This window comes from Mycteria americana, chromosome 4 (assembly GCF_035582795.1).
Source record: "Mycteria americana isolate JAX WOST 10 ecotype Jacksonville Zoo and Gardens chromosome 4, USCA_MyAme_1.0, whole genome shotgun sequence".
Taxonomy (NCBI): domain Eukaryota; kingdom Metazoa; phylum Chordata; class Aves; order Ciconiiformes; family Ciconiidae; genus Mycteria; species Mycteria americana.
The window spans coordinates 43,871,831-43,890,891 of NC_134368.1; the positions used below are offsets into that span (position 1 = coordinate 43,871,831).

At 36.4% G+C, this 19,061-nt stretch overlaps 1 protein-coding gene across 4 annotated transcripts in view; it reads left to right on the plus strand.

Annotated features, from left to right (window-relative positions):
- The window catches only part of NEK1 (NIMA related kinase 1), a 50,187-nt gene that overhangs the window by 1,618 nt on the left and 29,508 nt on the right, over positions 1-19,061 (plus strand). For all 4 annotated transcript variants that reach the window (XR_012775523.1, XM_075500324.1, XM_075500322.1 and 1 more), the window contains exons 2-15: positions 1,789-1,937; positions 2,014-2,110; positions 4,184-4,281; positions 5,844-5,927; positions 6,388-6,455; positions 6,576-6,662; positions 7,757-7,811; positions 9,115-9,315; positions 14,179-14,239; positions 15,372-15,529; positions 17,579-17,638; positions 17,894-17,953; positions 18,100-18,147; positions 18,240-18,314. Coding sequence is in view for 3 of the 4 variants with exons in the window: in XM_075500324.1 (XP_075356439.1) it covers positions 1,821-1,937; positions 2,014-2,110; positions 4,184-4,281; positions 5,844-5,927; positions 6,388-6,455; positions 6,576-6,662; positions 7,757-7,811; positions 9,115-9,315; positions 14,179-14,239; positions 15,372-15,529; positions 17,579-17,638; positions 17,894-17,953; positions 18,100-18,147; positions 18,240-18,314 (1,269 nt within the window). In the remaining variant the exon portion in view is untranslated. The remainder of the gene's footprint in view (positions 1-1,788; positions 1,938-2,013; positions 2,111-4,183; positions 4,282-5,843; positions 5,928-6,387; positions 6,456-6,575; positions 6,663-7,756; positions 7,812-9,114; positions 9,316-14,178; positions 14,240-15,371; positions 15,530-17,578; positions 17,639-17,893; positions 17,954-18,099; positions 18,148-18,239; positions 18,315-19,061) is intronic.

Genomic DNA, 19,061 nt, shown 5'->3' on the forward strand with positions numbered 1-19,061 from the left:
GCGCACAAGCCGCTTTGGTGCATGTCCGTGATGGATAAAATGACTTATTGCCCAGGGCTTGGAAAGCCAACGCCCTGTTAGCGCTGAGGTCCTTTTTCAAGACAAGTATTTCCCATGCCACGGGTGAAAATAAGCTATCTAACTCGTGCAAAATTATATCCCCTCTTTGAACCGTACCTTCTCACCCACAGGCTGCTTATTGTTTATATTTGCACAGAACAGCATGTGGTAGGAGCCCTAAGCTATGCCTAATGCAGCTGTTTTAGCTGTAGTTCAGTACAGCTTGTTTCATAAGCAAAGCAGGGGTAGGAAGAGAACTTAGTAAAGCCATGTGAAGTTAAAATTGTGTCCCACTTGCTATGTTTTACCACTGCCCAAAAGAGCATATTGATGTTAATACTGAGTCTTTCTTTTTTTAGAAATGCAACTTCACACTAAACTATCTTTCTGTGCTTCAAGGCAAAAAAAACCCCACCAAGACATTGCAGGCCTGTCATTCTCACTTTTTTCTTTCCTGGTAATTATGCTTAGTCCTGGTTGTTTCCCCATCTCCTATTTTGCAGAAAAGATTACTTCAATTCTGTTGTGTTTTGTCTTGCTGTACTAATCAAGCTTATTAATTTTAGTCTTCTTCCATGATACGGGCCCTTCATCTTCCTGAGACTCTTCAGCAGCATCTGTGTCTGGTGCATGGTAATTCTGTGACAAAAAAATGATCCCAAATGAGGGAGAAGCCTGAGATGTGTGTGAAGTAGGGATCTAAGCTAATAGGGTCTCCTGTTGGAAGGAAGCTGGGTACAGCAAAGCACAAATGCTGTTAGTGCTCTCAAGCGAGGCTGGGATGCAGAAAAGCTTAGGAACCTTTTGTTTTTTTCAGCTTATGGAAACTTCCTCGGGGTATAGAATTTCTTTCTACTGTAGAAAAGATGACCTTTTAGTCCACCATGAATTTGTTTTGACGTTTATCACTTTGGTCTTTATCTTGCCAATTCTCTTTGCTGTTCTGACACTTCCCTATGTTGCCATACCTTCCACGTGCAGCTTGCTAGTGTCTTATTTTTACCAAAGTGGTTTTTAATATAGAACCTTAAATGCCATCAACATTCAACTGAGTAATCTATTTAATCTCAAAAGGTAGTTTAAGTGGTTAGGCAGTACATTAAAAATACTGATTTGCGCCATTTTGTAATGTATTTATTTTCTGTGCCACATGGAAAAATAAATTATCTAAGTTTTCAGTCAGAATTAAGGTCACACCTTTCTATATTGAATAATGATTCTAAATTTGATGGGGATCTCTTGAGTTCAGTCTGGTTTTGGCTTCATTATAGTGACTAACTTCCAAAATACTGGATTTAGTGCTTCTTAAGAAACAACATGTAGGAATTTTTTCCCCCCCTACTATCGTAGTTCTTCCAAGGAAAGTTGAATGAAACATTGTTAACCAGGTGCTCTATATGATGTTTGCATGCTAGCTGAATCAGAAGTTATGGCACTGACTACTTGCTTTATTTAAAGATAAAACACATCCTTTTTTTTATACTGTTTGTCAAGATGAAAGATTAAACCAGTTTTAGCGATGCAGCCCTTTTTCTACACCAAGTGAGCCAACTGTACCAAAATAGAATTGAGACTAAGAGTAGGTGATTTACAGAAAAGCTACAAATCATGTGATGCAACTGAGGAGACAAATGGATTGACATTTTGAGTAAAAAAAATGTAATATAACCTGGCAGGCTAGGTGACTAAGTATGGCTAACTAAATCTGTTTTGTCTTTTTTTGCCTAGTACTTGAGTAAGGATGCCTTAAGAAGATAACTATGGATAAATATATTAAAGTGCGAAAGATTGGGGAAGGATCCTTTGGGAAAGCAATTCTTGTCAAAGCTAAAGAAAATGGCCAACAGTATGTTATTAAGGAAATAAACATCTCTAAGGTGAGTGATTATTATTAATTACTGATCCATTATTTTTGTATTCCTGTTCTCAAAAATCATTATTTTCCTTCTGAAGATGTCAAATAAGGAGAGAGAAGAATCACGGAGAGAAGTTGCTGTGTTGGCTAACATGAAACATCCGAATATTGTCCTGTATAGGGAGTCATTTGAAGGTAAGATTAATTAACACAGTAGAACCTGGAGTAATGATAGTAAGTGACTGCGCACTATTTATTGCACGTAGTTTAAAAGTCAGTGTGTTTTCTCTCTTCAATCAGTCTTTTTCATACTTTTATTCCTTGCTTCAGTTCTTTTTGGTTGTATTTTTTTCACAATTCCCCTGCACATTTAAAAGTAATAGTAATTTTTAAAAAGTGCAACAATTAAACAGAAATATTCATGTCTATTCCTTACATGCATCAATTTTTGTTGATGCTTAAATGAAAGGGTTATGTTCTGTTGTTTCTCCAGAGTGTAATTCTCCTTGAATACTTGTGTATACCCTAACAACTTGAATGCTTGTCTATGTTAAATACAAGTATGGTCTAAATTGGGGTATTGATACCTAACGAGAGCGATTTTATCTCCAAGTCTATTGTCTTAAAATGCAGTCTTCAGTAATTGCAATCCTATCATTGCTTTTAGAGCTGGAAAAATAGATGGAACAGTTTGCTTCATCAAGCTATGAAGGAAGGAGAAATATAATTCCACATTGTTTTCACAGTGAATGTCTTGGGAAATGAGCAGAACAGATAAAAGATTCCAAGAGCCTATCATATAGGTTAAAATAAAAACGAAATATTTTTTGAGATACTGTTTAGGAATACTGCTTTTTTCCCCTTTCCTTCCTTTCTGCTGACTTTCATATGTCTTTTGGGTGCTTTTATTTTTTTTCTATTCATTAAATTAGAATTTTGTGCCATAGTCGTATTGCACAGCCATAGTCTTCTGATCTATAAATCCATGCTTCTGTCTTCTCTGTAATAGAGGCTTGTTCGTTAAGACTGCTTTTTTCCTTTTTTCTTCTTACAAGGTAGATCCTGTAATCTGTAGTTCACAAGACTTCATGTTGCATCTTTATTGCTAAAGCACATTGACTTTGAACATACTTATTTGGTTTATAAAAGAGAATTATTTCAGCAACAGGTCTGCAAGAAATCCAGACTCCTAGGATTGTCTCTTAAAATAATACCGATTATAAGGCTTAACCAAGATACAGCTGTAAGCACAACAGAAAATTCGGTGTTTGTTTTGAAAGACAAAACATTCTCTGGAGTGAAATTTAAGCAACTTAGATGATTTAATTAATTTTGACTCTATTTAGGGTTTTTTAAGTGCTATGACTAACTCTTTCATAAAATAAGAGTTTTTCTTTTGAGCAACAAATGATTGATTTTATGCATTTATTCAGCTCTTCTCAAAATCCTGCCTAATACGTGAGTAGTGTAGTTCTAGTGTTTTTGGTAACTTGCAATTTGCTTCTGCCTAATCTCTTTTTTTTTTTTTCTTTTTTTCATCAGTAACTGGACAAGATTACACTGGGGAACAAAACTGTAACTTTGTATGAAATGTATTGTATATGTTCATACCTCCTAGTGGAAACTTGCATAGGATTTTTGGAAGTCTCCCCAAATCTCATTAAAAAATGAGAAAATAATTGTTTCCATCTGTCTTTGTCTGTTGGAAGTTTTATTACAGTTCTTCAGTCTCTGAAATGAACTGTATGTCTGGTATGAGAGCTGATGATTGTCACGTTCTTGCACGTAGTGTGAGTAATAGCTTGTCCAGGTAAAACTCCAAGAAAGAACTAGGCAAATAGATGTAACTATCTGAATTAGAACTTAAGATACCTGTTTTTACCGTGGGGGATCTGTAGGATGTTTGAAAGCAGGTTGGAGAATATGAATGCAATATAAAACTAAAGTGACACCTTTAATTTCATAGTGGTTTTGAACCCCATTTTGAGGCATTGGTTCAGCAGGGGTAATTTTTTTTCTTTCCATATCAAAATAGTCCAATGTTACCAGAAATGGGAAACTTACATTGAGAAACTCAAAATAATAAAAGCATTTTTGCTTGAAGTTTGAAAAAAGGACTAATAAATGATATCTGAAGATGCATGTGAAAAGGTTTAATTTTTTTGTTGCTTTTTCTGGTGCTGCAGTGAAGATATTTGGAAAGTTATGTTAAAGATGGGTCTTTTTTTTTTTTTTTCTTTTTGAAATATTTTGTGTTTTGTTTTACAGAAAATGGCTGTCTCTACATAGTGATGGATTACTGTGAAGGAGGAGACCTATTTAAAAAAATAAATGCCCAGAAAGGAATCTTATTCTCTGAAGATCAGGTAACAGCAAACTGCTGCTATAGTGTTTTGCATGATACTTTTTCATGAGTTTTAAATTATTTTGGTTCAGTTTCGTAGATATGGTGGCTTAATCTAAAAGCAGGTTTTCAAATTGTGATTCTCATTGCTGTCAGTCACAGTAGTATCTTAAAAAAAAAAAAAAAAAAAAAAAAAAAGAAAATGTAGCTGGCAATCCTGGGTATGTTAGTTGGGGTTTTGTCTGTATGTGTAAGACGCTTTAAAGAAAGTTGAATCTCTTGCAAAGTAAACCAAATCTGAGAAATGAAAAATACTGAAGGACAACATGAATATTTTTAAAACTTTGAAATTATTTTCTTCTTAAAGATATAATGGCACAGGATTTTTGTTTTGTAATACCGATTTTCATTTATCAGAAGTATAAAATAACATACTTTGTAAATATAATAATATGAAATGCAGCAATGTGAAGTTTACATAATTCAAAAGTTTATTTTTCCATTAGAAAAAATTTAATATTGTATTGGAAGTATACCAGCAGATTTTCTTTTCCATGATACTGGTTATAAAGTCATTTGTACTGTGTGAGAATCTGGAATAAATGAGAGGATTTTATGTACAGATTTGATTAAACTAAGTGAAAACAGATTATGTAGGATGCAATTTTTTAACTAGAACTGACATGTACTTCCTTGTTTATAAATTGTTCCTATGCTTTTGTGTCTGCATCCAGTAGGATCTCCATTTATCTGTGGTTGGAAAGGTTTAGTAGTGTATTAGGTCTATTGATAGTATTTAGAATAGGGTAATCGTGATACGTTTTGAATATAATTTGTAAAACTTCTCATTTCTCTAATTTGGGCTCACTTTCACAAGAAGAATTTACAATGGAAAAGTGAAAATTACACCTTGTGTTATACCGTAATTTTGACATGTATGTACTTTAAATTGGGAACGTGAAACCACTATTCATATGTAAAAGTTCTTGCTGTTAGTCCCTTTTTATGTTGTGATTTTTACAAATCTACAAAAAGATGGGTTTTGTTGGCTTGTTTATAATCTTCTATTTATATATTGTTTGTTGCTTTTCTCATTGAAATCTGCTTTGTACTATTTTTCTTTTTAAGGTGAAATACATAAAATTACTGGATGATAAAATAAGTGCTTCTGTAAACATCAGTATCGCTTTTTAGGACTCTCAGTTGATTGACTGCAAGAAGAGTTGTTGTATTGGTTACAGCAAAAGTACAATCTTTAAGATGCAAGTTCCACGTCTTAAACATTTTAGCCAATCAAATTCATATTGCATACTTTTGTTAGCTTTATAATATGTAATGAAACTAATAGTCTCAGACTTAGTATCTAATTTGGGTAATGTGCATCTCATTAAAAAGTTTGTGTTATAGTGACAGTGCTATTATGTTTTTAATTATTCTGTGGTATAAATGAAGACAAGTTTGTGGGAAGAGGGTAAAATCTTGAGTTATAATTATAAAACTGATTTGATAATATCTTCAGTTATGTAACTGGGGAAGCCTTCAAATAAATAACAATGCTGATGTTGCATTTTCTTTTATGCATAGATTCTGGATTGGTTTGTACAAATCTGTTTAGCACTGAAACATATACATGATAGAAAAATCTTGCATCGGGACATAAAGTCACAGGTATGTAGGTAATTATTTTTAAACTGAAGTTACTTCCAGAGTGATTACATTCATATCTTGCTACTGTAGGTTGGAAAATTATGGAAAATAGTCTTTTTATGTAAACACTTTAATACTGGAAACACTTTTTTTTTTCTTCAGAATTGTCTGGAGGAGTTTTATATGATATTTGTATAAACAGATGAGTCTATTTGATGAAGCTACTTGGGTATTACTCATATTTATGTGTGGGGACAGAAAAGGTTGTCTTTTAGAATGTGTAATAGTGTTTTCTTTAATTTTGATGAAGTTGGGCTAGAATAAGCCTGGTGTTTCGTAGTAGTCAGTAACACTACTGCTAGCGACTTCAGAGTGATTGAACAGTAGAAAACTTTATTCTTCCCAAAACATGTTGAGAACAAAAAGCGTGCAATTGTATGAATGTTTTAATTAACAGACTTCTTAAAATTTCTATATCAAGAATATATTTTTAACCAAAGATGGAACTATACAGCTGGGAGATTTTGGCATCGCCAGAGTTCTTAACAGGTAACTCCTTTTTGATGCTGTTTTCTCTGACTTAATCTAAATCGCTTTGATCTAGGAAAACACAATGTGTGCACTTCATGTGAGTTAACTGGTTAACATTCATTCTTATTTTTTTCTTAGTACTGCTGAGTTGGCTCGCACTTGCATAGGAACGCCATACTATTTATCGCCTGAAATATGTCAGAACAAACCTTACAACAATAAAAGGTACTAATAAGCATTTTATTAAACATTTTTGGTAAGGAGAAGAAAGTGAGTTCTTTAGAAATCAAAAGTTGTTCTGTCCATATGATGGTGAACAGCCGTTAGTTCATCTCTTACCCGAGAAGGTACTGAGTCTCACTGTGCAAGTGGGACCTTAGTAGGTCTGTGCGGTACAAAGCAGTGTGATGCAGAGATGACTTAGCTTAATGCTCTAAGTTCTAGATCTAGCTGCATTCTTAATTATGGCTCTACTTTTGCCTACCTACACACTAGTTGTACTGCCTTAATTTATGCAGTATGAATGTGAAACTGTGTTAAGAACAAAATCACACACACAGTGATTGGATTCTCTAAGCATATGCATAGATAGGTGGCTCAGCTTGCTTCAGATAACAAAGTCATACAGATACTTTGCTTATATGCTTGCTGTCCTGGCAGCAGGCTGTATGTGGTAACAGCATCCCTAATGTAATTAACATGGTCACTATGAAGTTAGTCTTATGCTTCACTAAGCTGCTTCATCCATTGCCGTGAGTGCCTTATACTAATTTCATTTGGTTTCTTAAAAGAGAAAAATTAGTACAGTTCCTTGTCCCTTAATTTCTCCTACATGGGGTTTACTATCCAATGGTATTCTAACCAAATTCTGTAATCCTATAATGGGTGAGGGTAAGGTAAGTCAATCTTAAACAGAGTAAATTTACTTTAAGAATTTTATTTGCTGAACTGGGTGCTGGTTTTTGTTTGGTTTTTTGTTTGTTAAATTCAGAGACCTCAGGTAAATGTATACATTTCAAGAAAGAAAGCCTTGGTCCATATATTGTCTAATTTCTCTGATTGGGGTGGTTCAGATGAAAAGGTCTAAATAAAATCTGGAGTTGAAATAACCCCAACTGGTTTTCAGGCTGGCCTTATTTTTGGTTGTTGAATTCTTTTTTTGTTTGGGGTTTTGTGATTTGCAGGGGTGGAAGATACAAGTGAGCTTGTACATACTCAAAATACAGACTTTTCCTTTTCAAAGATAGACTTCACAGATATAAGTTACATGGCAATGTTACACCTAGAACTAATTCTTAAGTACGTTCTCTTTGATTTAGTGATATCTGGGCCCTTGGCTGCGTTCTCTATGAAATGTGCACACTTAAACATGCGGTGAGTAGAAGCTTCTTGTTTCTTTAAAAGAACAGTGATTTCAAACACAGATTTTTCCTGACACTACGCAAATGTGCTTTCAGTTGATGAAACGCTTTCATGGTGACTGTTTAACATTGCCTTCAACATTTTAATCTCCTCTTCCTATATTGACCAACGTTTTCCATCTGTGTTTTGGTTCATGCCAGTCTCTCCAGAAACTGTATATTTTGTTTTCAATGTAGGTTTCTAATGAACTGTGTTAGGTGCTGTAACAAATGATACTGTGAGGAGTGTTCCTTTCTTTCTGAAAACTTGACATTTTTGGAAAGATGTTCCAAAAACATCTTTCTTGACGTTTTCATTGAAAGACTGAATTTGGACTGTCGGCTTTTGTGCAGGTGGATTAATGCATTTCTGTTTAGAACAGAAATAGTTCTCAGAAAAAACTCCCAAGGTGAAAGAGTTGTGTTTTTTGTGTGAGTGTGTCATTTTGAAGAATACATCTTTATCATCCATTTTCCAGTTAAGAAGGGAAGAAAAAACATTTTTTTTCTGTCTTGTTTTGGGGGGGAAGCTTTTTTCTTGTTTTGGGTTTTTTAATAGCTATTTTTATTAAAAGAAAAAAGATGAAAACATGAAAATCAGAAGAAAAATTTAAAGGGGTAAGGACTTCATTTCATGTCATGTTTTTGTAATTTCTTGTTGCTTGGTCTTTTCTGTGGCAGCAATGCTGACAATGTTGCCTTTCTGAGAGTTGATGGCAATAGGTTGTTTACTGTGAGCTGGGTGATATGTACTGTTTTCTTTTTATTGTACAAAGGAATTGAAATGGTGCAGTCTGCTTCCTGAGCTTAAGCTGAAGTCTAAGCGTTCCTTTGGATTTTATGCTGAATGAGTGTGAATGCTTTACATTCTTTCATTTGAAATGTGGCTTTGCAAAAAGGGCAGAGGGCATGTGATGGTTGAAAGTGTTTGGGAGAGGAGATCAAGCAGATAATTATATAATTTATTTTATCTGTAATTATATATCGTTATCAGTCTCGATCTGCAGGGAAATAATTATTTGTTAGCAAAATTTATATCTCTATAGTATGAAATATCTGTATTATGATGTGTTTATAATCAGAATACTTGGCAGCAGATTATTTTAAACTGCTGATGCAAACTGTTGATGGCCTTGAAAATTTGTTTTGGTGTGTTGAGGCAAGGGAAGGTGTGTTGGGTTTTTTTTTGTTTTCCTCTTCATCTTTACATGCAGCCTTACATGTGGACAGACAGTAAGTAAATATGTAGTAACTGTTTTCTTTCTTGTGTGATATAGTTTGAAGCTGGTAACATGAAGAACTTGGTACTGAAGATAATCTCTGGACCTTTTCCTCCTGTTTCTATGCATTACTCCTATGATCTACGTAATCTGCTGTCACAGTTATTTAAAAGGAATCCTAGGAATAGACCGTCAGTAAACTCCATATTGGAGAAAAACTTTATAGCCAAACGGGTTGAAAAATTTCTCACACCACAGGTATGGAATTAGTTTTAATTCTAATTTTGCTAAAAATATCATAGGACTCTTCTTTATTGTAACATGAATACATGACATAAGAAATTGGAGTAATGGTATTTCCTAGAGCTTTTATAGAGACACTTTCATTTGAGGAAAAGAGAGTTTTACTATGAACTGTAAAGAAAAATCTCAAATTACTAAATATTCGGTAGTTTCAACAAACAAATTTGAATTGGCATTTTAAGTGCACTGTTTTGTGTGTTTTTCTATATAGTGAGGAATTATGAGTGAGATGTTGATTTGTTTAGATACGCATTTTTTATAAAATGGTGCTGTTGATGACTTCAGTATCATTTCTTTATCATAATTTCTTCAATGCATTTTTTGTTTGGAATTTGGAATGGCCTGAAAGCGTGTTCTGTGAAATATTGCTAAGTAAACTAATCTTTAAATTTCTTGATGTTTAAATGTATTACGTCTATATAACCTAGAAGGAGTTGCTATAACCTGGAAGAAATTGCTCACTATTCAGTTTAGAATCTGTTGATATCATTTGACATATATTCATGTCCTTTTGATATAAATCTAATCAAAAGAGATAAAGATTAACAACTGAATAATAGTACTGATACAAGGTAAATGAATATAGACAGAGAAAGGACATTGAGAAAATGAATGCAAAAGGAGACCTCACTAAGTATAAAGAATTCTAGTGTATTCTAACTCACAACTAAAGAAATTTCAGGAGAAGGCCATGTATAATTGGAATTTCAATTGTATATGAAATAGACTCTCAACTAATAATAGTTCAGATTAAAGTCCCAATGAAAGGTAAGATTCAGAACTCTTTACAGATAAGTTTGTTGTCCTAACTTTTACAACAGTAATAGTTTGATCTGATTTTATTTCCAGTAGCTAGAATGGATATGAATTTTTATTTGGGGTTAGTCAGCCAAAGTATAATTAGTAATAGACTTCTATCAGATGATGATACTAATTTCTCCTAGATTGAGTGTGAATACTTGCACACAACTTTTCCAACTGAATCACTGACATGTTTGACTTAGAGATGCTACCTGATCTTAAAAACAACAAACTCCCACACGCAGAAAGCACCTTTAACTAAATGTGTCAATCACTGATGCATTTGTATTCAGCTGGAGGTGGTCATTCTGTGACACAGCTGTAATGCCTATTTGCTTTCAGTTTCATCCATGGCTAATGCTGCTACAGAATCACAGAATCATATAGGTTGGAAAAGACCTTTAAGATCCAACTGTAAACCTAACAGTCCAACTGTAAACGAGTCCAACTGTAAACGAGTCCAACTATAAACGAGTCCAACTGTAACGAGTCCTAACGAGTCCAACTGTAAACCTAACACTACCAAGACCACCGCTATACCGTGTCCCTAAGCACCTCATCCAAACGTCCTTTAAATACCTCCAGGGATGGCGACTCAACCAATTCCCTGGACAGCCTGTTCCAATGCTTGATAACCCTTTCAGGGAAGTAAAATTTCCTAATATCCAGTCTAAACCTCCCCTGGTGCAACTTGAGGCCATTTCCTCTTGTCCTATCACTTGTTACCTGGGAGAAGAGACCGACCCCCACCTCTCCACAACCTCCTTTCAGGTAGTTGTAGAGAGTGATAAGGTCTCCCCTCAGCCTCCGGTTCTCCAGGCTAAACAACCCCAGTTCCCTCAGCCACTCCTCATCAGACTTCTGCTCTAGACCCTTCACCAGCTTCGTTGCCCTTCTCTGGACACGCTCCAGCACCTCAATGTCTCTCTTGTAGTGGGGGGCCCAAAACTGAACACAGTATTCGAGGTACGGCCTCACCAGTGCCGAGTACAGGGGCACGATCACTTCCCTAGTCCTGCTGGCCACGCTATTTTTGATACAAGCCAGGATGCCATTGGCTTTCTTGGCCACCTGGGCACACTGCTGGCTCATATTCAGGCAGCTGTCAACCAACACCCCCTGGTCCTTTTCTGCCAGGCAGCTTTCCAGCCACTCTTCCCCGAGCCTGTAGCGTTGCATGGGGTTGTTGTGGCCCAAGTGCAGGACCTTGCACTTGGCCTTGTTAAACCTCATACAATTGACCTCGGCCCATCGATCCAGCCTGTCCAGGTCCCTCTGCAGAGCCTTCCTACCCTCAAGCAGATCAACACTCCCACACAACTTGGTGTCATCTGCAAACTTGCTGAGAGTGCACTTGATCCCTTCGTCCAGATCATTGCTAAAGATATTAAACAGAACTGGCCCCAGCACAGAGCCCTGGGGAACACCGCTTGTGACTGGCCACCAACTGGAGTAAACTCCATTCACCACCACTCTTTGGGCCCAGCCATCCAGCCAGTTCTTTATCCAGTGAAGAGTACACCCATCCAAGCCATGAGCAGCCAGTTTCTCCAGGAGAATGCTGTGGGAAACTGTGTCAAAGGCTTTACTGAAGTCTAGATAGACAACATCCACAGCCTTCCCCTTATCTACTAGGCGGGTCATCTTGTCGTAGAAGGAGATCAGGTTGGTCAAGCAGGACCTGCCTTTCCTGAACCCATGCTGGCTGGGTTTGATCCCTTGGTTATTCTCTACATGCCGTGTGATGGCACTCAGGATGATCTGTTCCATCAGCTTCCCCAGTACCGAGGTCAGGCTGACAGGCCTGTAGTTCCCTGGGTCCTCCTTCCGGCCCTTCTTGAAGATGAGCGTCACATTAGCTAATCTCCAGTCAGCAGGGACCTCCCCAGTTAGCCAGGACTGCTGGTAAATGATGGAAAGGGGCTTGGTGAGAAGCCCCTTTGTCTCACCCCCTTTGGTGAGAAGCCCCCTGTTGTCTTCTGCTTTCCTTAGTCTAAGCTTAAGAGATCTTCCATAGTTGTCATCTTCAACATATTGCAGCTATTGCTGAAATCCTGCTCTTCAATGACAGGAAAACAGTCTTCCAGTTTTAGATGAATTCTTTCTTAATTTTCATAGTTACTAAGATACAGTAAAGAGTGGATCTAAATTAGCATCCATTTGAAAAAAAAAAAAAAAAGGCTTTTTGAAAGGTACTGTAGAGTCATGTTTCTTTTCTGTCAGTAGCTGTGTTATCATGGAAACACCACACTTCAGCTGTTACAGCTTACCACCCAAATAAAGGTTCAAGATCACTGAAATACCATTAGTAGGACACGATTCTCATATGTGACTTCTTGCTAAAGAATCTTTTGATGACAGACTGTACAGGTTAAAAAAAGTTTCTCTGCCATCGTGTGCAGACCCTAAGTTCTGCACTTTGGCTTTTGTTTTTTTTCAGTTTTAACTGCTCAGCATCCATTGTAACAGACTGGTAGCCTCTAAGCAAATCAAAATAATCTGGATAGTTCAAGATTCTATAAAGACTATTCCTTAAAACCTTGTAGTTTAGCAACTATTCAGTTAACATTGCTGTCAGTTGTTGTCAGAACGTCAAGTAACACATTCTTGGCATGCTCCCTCTCTAGAAAGATGGTCTGTAGTTTGGCCATTATCTGTCTGCAAGTAGCTCTACTGTTGTAAAAAATACCGTTGCAGTTCCCGTCCTTTGAATATTCTGTATTGGTAGCACCAGTTGCGGTGCTCAGATTCAGCGAGAAGTTTCAGAGCAGGATGTTAGAAAATGAGAACATGGTGCTGGGTCAGCTAAAAGTCAGTCTCACTCCATGTCCTGTGGGCACTGAACACTGGCCATAAACAGTGCCTGGTGAGGTGTGTAAGAACAAGGCAAGCCTATGTGACATTACCCTATAATACTCTCCCAGCCATCATCTTTTGTTGTCTAAATTGCATCAGCTCAGGAAGCATCTTCTTTGGTATTTAGTCATTCTCAATAGATTTCTTGTCCGTGAACTTATCTGATTTCTCCTTGAACCTGTGTAAGTTTTTATGATCAGTAAGAAATTTCACAGGTCTGCTACTTGTTGCAGAAAGCATCAGCTTTGTTTCTTCTATACCTTCCTCCTTGTATTCAGTTGTACCCCACTTCTTATATTGGTATTATCATTTGCTGCCCTTGTGTGTTTCTCTGCTTTCTCTGCAAAATCATGTGGTATTCTAGACCTGTCACATTACATCTCAGTCATCTGAAGATACAGACTGAAGAGCAAGCTTATTTGTTCTTTGTACTGAAGCTTTTCAAGACTTTTAATTATCCTTGCTGCTCTTCTTTGAACCTTTTTCATTTCTAGTACATGGGTTTTGAGGTGTTGGGTTCAGAACTACATACAGTATTCAATGTGATATGAGATGATGGCCTATTCACATTTGAATGTTCTTTGTCTAGACTTCAGGTTTTTTTACTCCAGTAAGGCTGTTTTCCACATTTTGTTATGCTAATTTGATATCCCTGACAGCACACCGTATATGTTCCTAGATATGCACATAAGTAGTCATCTTCCCTTCTTGAAAAAGATAGAGAAACTAAAAACTTCAAACATTTCTAAAGGACTATTTTTTTGACACAAGCTGTCTGAGAATTTGAAGTGAAATTTGGCAACTATACAGAAATCTAAAATGAACTGTGCATAAAACTATGTTGATGCTCACATTAACTTTCTTCTAGATTCTTAGCTAGTTAAAAAATGGAGTCATGTCCCACCCAGAAGTCAGACTAAATCGCTTTTTCACAAGTATTTGAGTAGTTATGCCAAAAATATTTGAAAATACTGAATCCAGCTTCATATTAATGTTAGTGATACTAAATTGAATACATAAAGTTGAGTATTCATTTAAATTTAAGTTACAGTAAATACTATTAGTTAGAGGCTTACTGGGAGTGGCACACTTCTTGGAAAAGGAGTTCTTTCTAGCTCCAGACATAAATACTGTTGGCTAACTGTTCAACATTTTGTTCAGCTTATTGCAGAAGAATTCAATCACAAAATCTTCCAGAAGTTTGGACCACATGCTGCAGCAGGTAAGTGTGTGAAGTCCTTTTGCTTTCAGCTGTGGCAAGATAGTCTATGCAGCTTTGTTCTTTTGTTGGTTTTGGTGTGTTCTTGTACCTGATTCTACAAGTTTCAGGAAAGGAGAGAGGGAAGCAATTTTCCCCTCTTCCCCAGGGAGCTGGATGTATGTAGGGTACAAACGATGCAAGTAAAAACTATGGTCCTGTAATATTTTAGGTGTACTTTTTCCTCTTGCAGTATGCTATGCTTCCAAAATTTAAGGAGGCAATGAAGAGTGCAAATACTGGAAATAATTTATATGCTGTTATTGTACGATTTCCGCCCCCCTTACTAATGACAAATGGGTAATGAGAAATACCATTTCTTGTAAAAATGTGGGAGGTTTTGTTAGAGATTCCAGGATTAAGCCCTGACTTCAGCCCAAAGCAGTAGAATTTCTACTACTGGTAGCAAATTAGATCGTGGTTCACTTTGTCAAGGTGATCTTACCTTACTTCATTTTCCTGCATTATTTTACCCTTTTTTTCCTAGATTTTGTTCCCCTTTATTTTATTTCCTTGCAATTACTTGAAGCTGTGGCAGGTGCTTTGGTGTCTTCTGATAGTGTTATGTAAGTGTTTCACTGTTGTCCTGCTATTCTGTAGTAAGAGAGCCCTGCTAGCACCGAATCAAATCCACAATATTGGCATATTTTTAGGAACTCTACAGGGAAAACAGTATCCCTGAAGGCCATTGAAGCTCTTCCAGAGCTCATCTTCTGCTGACATTAGTGTTGCAGGTTGCAGTCCAGTGTCAGTGGGGGGAGGCCTGTCTCTCCATTCCGTTAGGAAAACTTTTCCCTGTGTCCATGACAACTGGATGATAAAGCATAGCAGCTGAAATAAACTTCAGTTCACCAGTTTGAAGTGTCGAGAGTGAAAAGCTCAGGGATTGTGTTCTGCTGTTTCTTATTAAGCATGAAATTTAGACGAGCTGTTTTGGACAACTGGATATATTGCACTTATGCATCAGCTCATGTGAATGCAATGTTAGCAGTTCACCCATTTTCCTCCAGCTTTGCTGTTCCAAGACCTTGGAAAAGGGAAATAAGGTACACTGGCCAGCCTGGATAGCTGTAAAACAGGTTTTTTCTCTTTTTAGCTAAAAGACCAGCTCAAGATCAAATACTGACTTCAGTTGCACCAGCTCAGAAAATTACCAAACCTGCTGCAAAATATGGAGTGCCTTTAGTGATCAGGAAGTCTTGTGATGCACCTAAAAAGCCTAATGAGAAGAAGCCATTGGCTAAATCTAGACAGGTAAGAAGCTGAGTTACTTAAACTGTTTTGCTCCTACCATATTTAAATGTTGTGAAAATACTATGTGTTCCTTTTCAAAGTGTCTTTTATGTGGACACATGCATCTGCAGAGAAAGTAGTAGTAGTTTAAATGCTTGGCTTGCTTCATTATTGATTTGTTTGTTTGTTTAGTTGGTTTTTGGAGACTGCTACCTTAGGTTTGGTTTTTAATTCCACTGCTGAATTACATGTGCTTTGCATGTTTTCAGTTTCTTTGTTGGTGTTGACCACTCTTAGAAATATTGGAAGTCTGTCAGGTATACCAAGATCATTGACACTGGATATGAATCTTTGCATCTTTCTTCTTTGTTAAAAAATAATGGCAAATTTTCAAAACATAGAGAACTTTTTAGTCATTTTCTAAAGTGTTGTCAGCCAGAGGAATTGTGTAATTGGAAGAGGAGTCCCAGACTTAATTCCATGAGCTAATGAGAAATAGGCTTCTGTACATCTTCATACAGTACTTTTGATCTTTCTTCCAGTCATCTTCTCTGTACTCTTTATTACATAAAACTCTTTTTCTCTCTCTTTATTCCTTTAATTACTGCATGGCCAGGAAATGTTTATGATACAGCTAGTTTTGAACTGTATGCATGTGCCAAACAACAAGCAACCAGAAGCTCCTGCTTCAGAAAGAGAACTAATTCAAATTTTCTTCTGAATAAGTAACATTTTTGTTGTTGTGGGGTTTTTGCGGGGTTTGGGTTTTTTTCTTTCCTTCTTCCCATTGCACTTTGGGGAACATAATACTGAGATCTCTATCCATCTGTCAAATCTGATAGGTGGATAGAAAATTATCCTTGAGATATAAATTATCCTTGAGGTTCAAAAGTTAATCGGAGGTTTAGGGAAAAGTTTATTGATCACACAAGCCTTGTTGGCTTGTGATACACAGTTTGAAAAAGAGAGCAAGAAGAAGGGAACACACAAGCTTCTTGTGTGTCCTTATGAGACCATGAGGTTTATATGTTTTTAAGGCTTGGTTGTGCAACCGTCTGCTAGTCTTCGGCTCTTTATAATCAGTTTCACCAGCCAACATGGATCCAACTTGCATAGAGACTCAAAGTGGCAGGGTAGAAACTGAGGAAATATCCTCTTGCTGCATGTAAGGAGTCAGTAATGCTGCAATTTTAAGACATATTCTTTGTGTGGATTGTACCTAGTGAGGAGGGATAAGATGTAGGATGGAAACAATGGCTACAGTGTAACAAATTTTCTTCCCTTTGCTGTTGTTCCAGGGTAGTCTGCACTTGCACCTCTCAACTGGCTTTTCAGAGGAGCACGTAACAATCATCTCCTTTGTTTAGTGATATTACGTTAACTCACTGTAGTTGTACTATATTGACTTAAGTCTCTAAAGGCTTCCATCTTCTGAAATACTTGATTTTTAAAGTACTCATTTGGTAGGATTTTAGGTCATCAAAAGAAGATGATATGAAGCGCTCTGTGTTCTATAACGGTCAGAAAAAAAATGCTTTAAAAGTAACTATCACTTTTTTGAGAAGATTAGAGTAGGCAGCATGGTTTATTACATATAGCTGCTGCTTTACCAGGTATTCAATAGCGGCTGCGTTCTCCTTTTCCGTAGGTAACAAGAACCTTGGTTAGTTACCCAAGCGAAAGAGCTTGAGGTTAACCTAATAAAGCTGTTCTCCAAATAAGAGGATCTTAATATCTAGAGACCCTCAAAGACTTATAATAGGAAAATACTGTAATGCAGAATGATATTGCCAGACAAGAAGAATTAAGACAAAACAGATTTAAAAATTACTGCCTTCAGCTTTCAAGACAGAGCTTTTAGTAGAGGATGGACAAGTACAGTAGCATTTACCCTAGATCTTAGCAATGCTTTTCGTTTAAAACCTCCTGAGTAATTAATTATTTTAAACCCCATTTTGCACATACTAAGTTGTGGGCTTAAGATATATATTTTTTTTTTTTTTTCCAATGAGAATATTTTTCTCATTCTGGCATCGTGCTATCTAATTTGAAGTTTCACCTTTTATCCAGGCCTTTCCAACTCCAATGAAGAAAATGAATCCAGGAGAAGAAAGGAGGAAAACGTTTGAGGTATCATGAAATCATCTGTTAGTTTTCAAACTAAGCAAAAGCTAAGTCCAGAGCAAGAATGACAAAATAAAACCTTCAAACTTTTCCTCCTTATCTTTTTTTTTCCCAAACACTATGTAACAATGACTTTTTTAAAAAAATTTTTTTTAATCTTCGTGGACATACACCAGCAATTGGAGCACTAATCTATCTTGACAGATACTTGACAGAATAAAGGCTCACTAATAAATACCAAATTATATGCTTATTTTTCAGGAACCTTCAAAAAAGAAAAGGTTAGAGTTGCCTGAAAAAGAAAAACGCCAGAGAGATCAGGTAGTCAAGATTCCTGAGACTTTCTTTTTCTGCCCATAGTAATTTTAATGAAATATCTTGTGGTGTGGTGTGTTATATATTGCGTAAGAATATGGAGTAGTTCAGTTTCCCAGTTACTAAACATGTTTAATCTTTACACATTGCAGATCAGTTTACTGAAGGCAGATGAAATGAGAAGATTGGAAAAAGAAAGGGTAAAATATGTTTCAAATGTGTTAATAGTGAAGTTCAATTTTTACTTAGTGATTCCTTGAATTATGTTTTCCTGTATTGTTTTCTCCTTCAGATGGAACGAATAAACAGAGCCAGGGAACAAGGATGGAGGAATGTGCTTGGTTCAGGTGGAAGTGGTGATGTTAAGGTTGGCAGCAGATGCAGAAATGTGGTGTAGTCTGTTCCCCCCACCTTTGGTTATCTGGCATGGTCTTCTCTTTTCAGAAAGATCTGTTCTTGCAGGTCAACTCTTGGGGCTGCCCATTATTAATCTATGGATAATTTAAGAGAAACTGTATAACAGACTCTCTTCCCTGGCTTTTTGCAGATCATGTGCAATTTTCATTTTTAATACTTACTAAATTTCTGAATCTCTTCTCTTTCTGCCAGTAATGGTTTTCATGCACCACTTTTTTTTCCACTCCTGCTTTTGCTACTTTTTCCTGTGCTGAATCTATGCATGAACAGCTTCTTTCACATTCAAGTTTGTTCTTGAATTCTTTTGTTGAAATTTTTTTCCAGGTTCTCATATTATGATAATGGACCTCTTCCCCAGTATTAAACATGTGCTTCTAAGCATTCTTTGTTATTTAGCAAAATAAATGTTTATATATACTGCTAAGTTGTTCAGGAGGGGGTGAAAAATCCTAAGTAAATCTAATTATTTTTTTCTGAAAGCAGTAAACTCTTTAGCCATTCACTTATTACATAACTTAATTACATAATTTAATCTGATTCCTATGACAGTTTCTTTTTGCCTGTTTGTGTGTGTCACGGTTTCATGGAAACATAACTGTTCTGGGAAGTAGTCTCATGAAGTTACTTGAATATAAAGGTCTGGGTACTTTCATCAGACAGAGCCAGTGCAGGAATTTAAGTATTGCTGTGGTGTAAA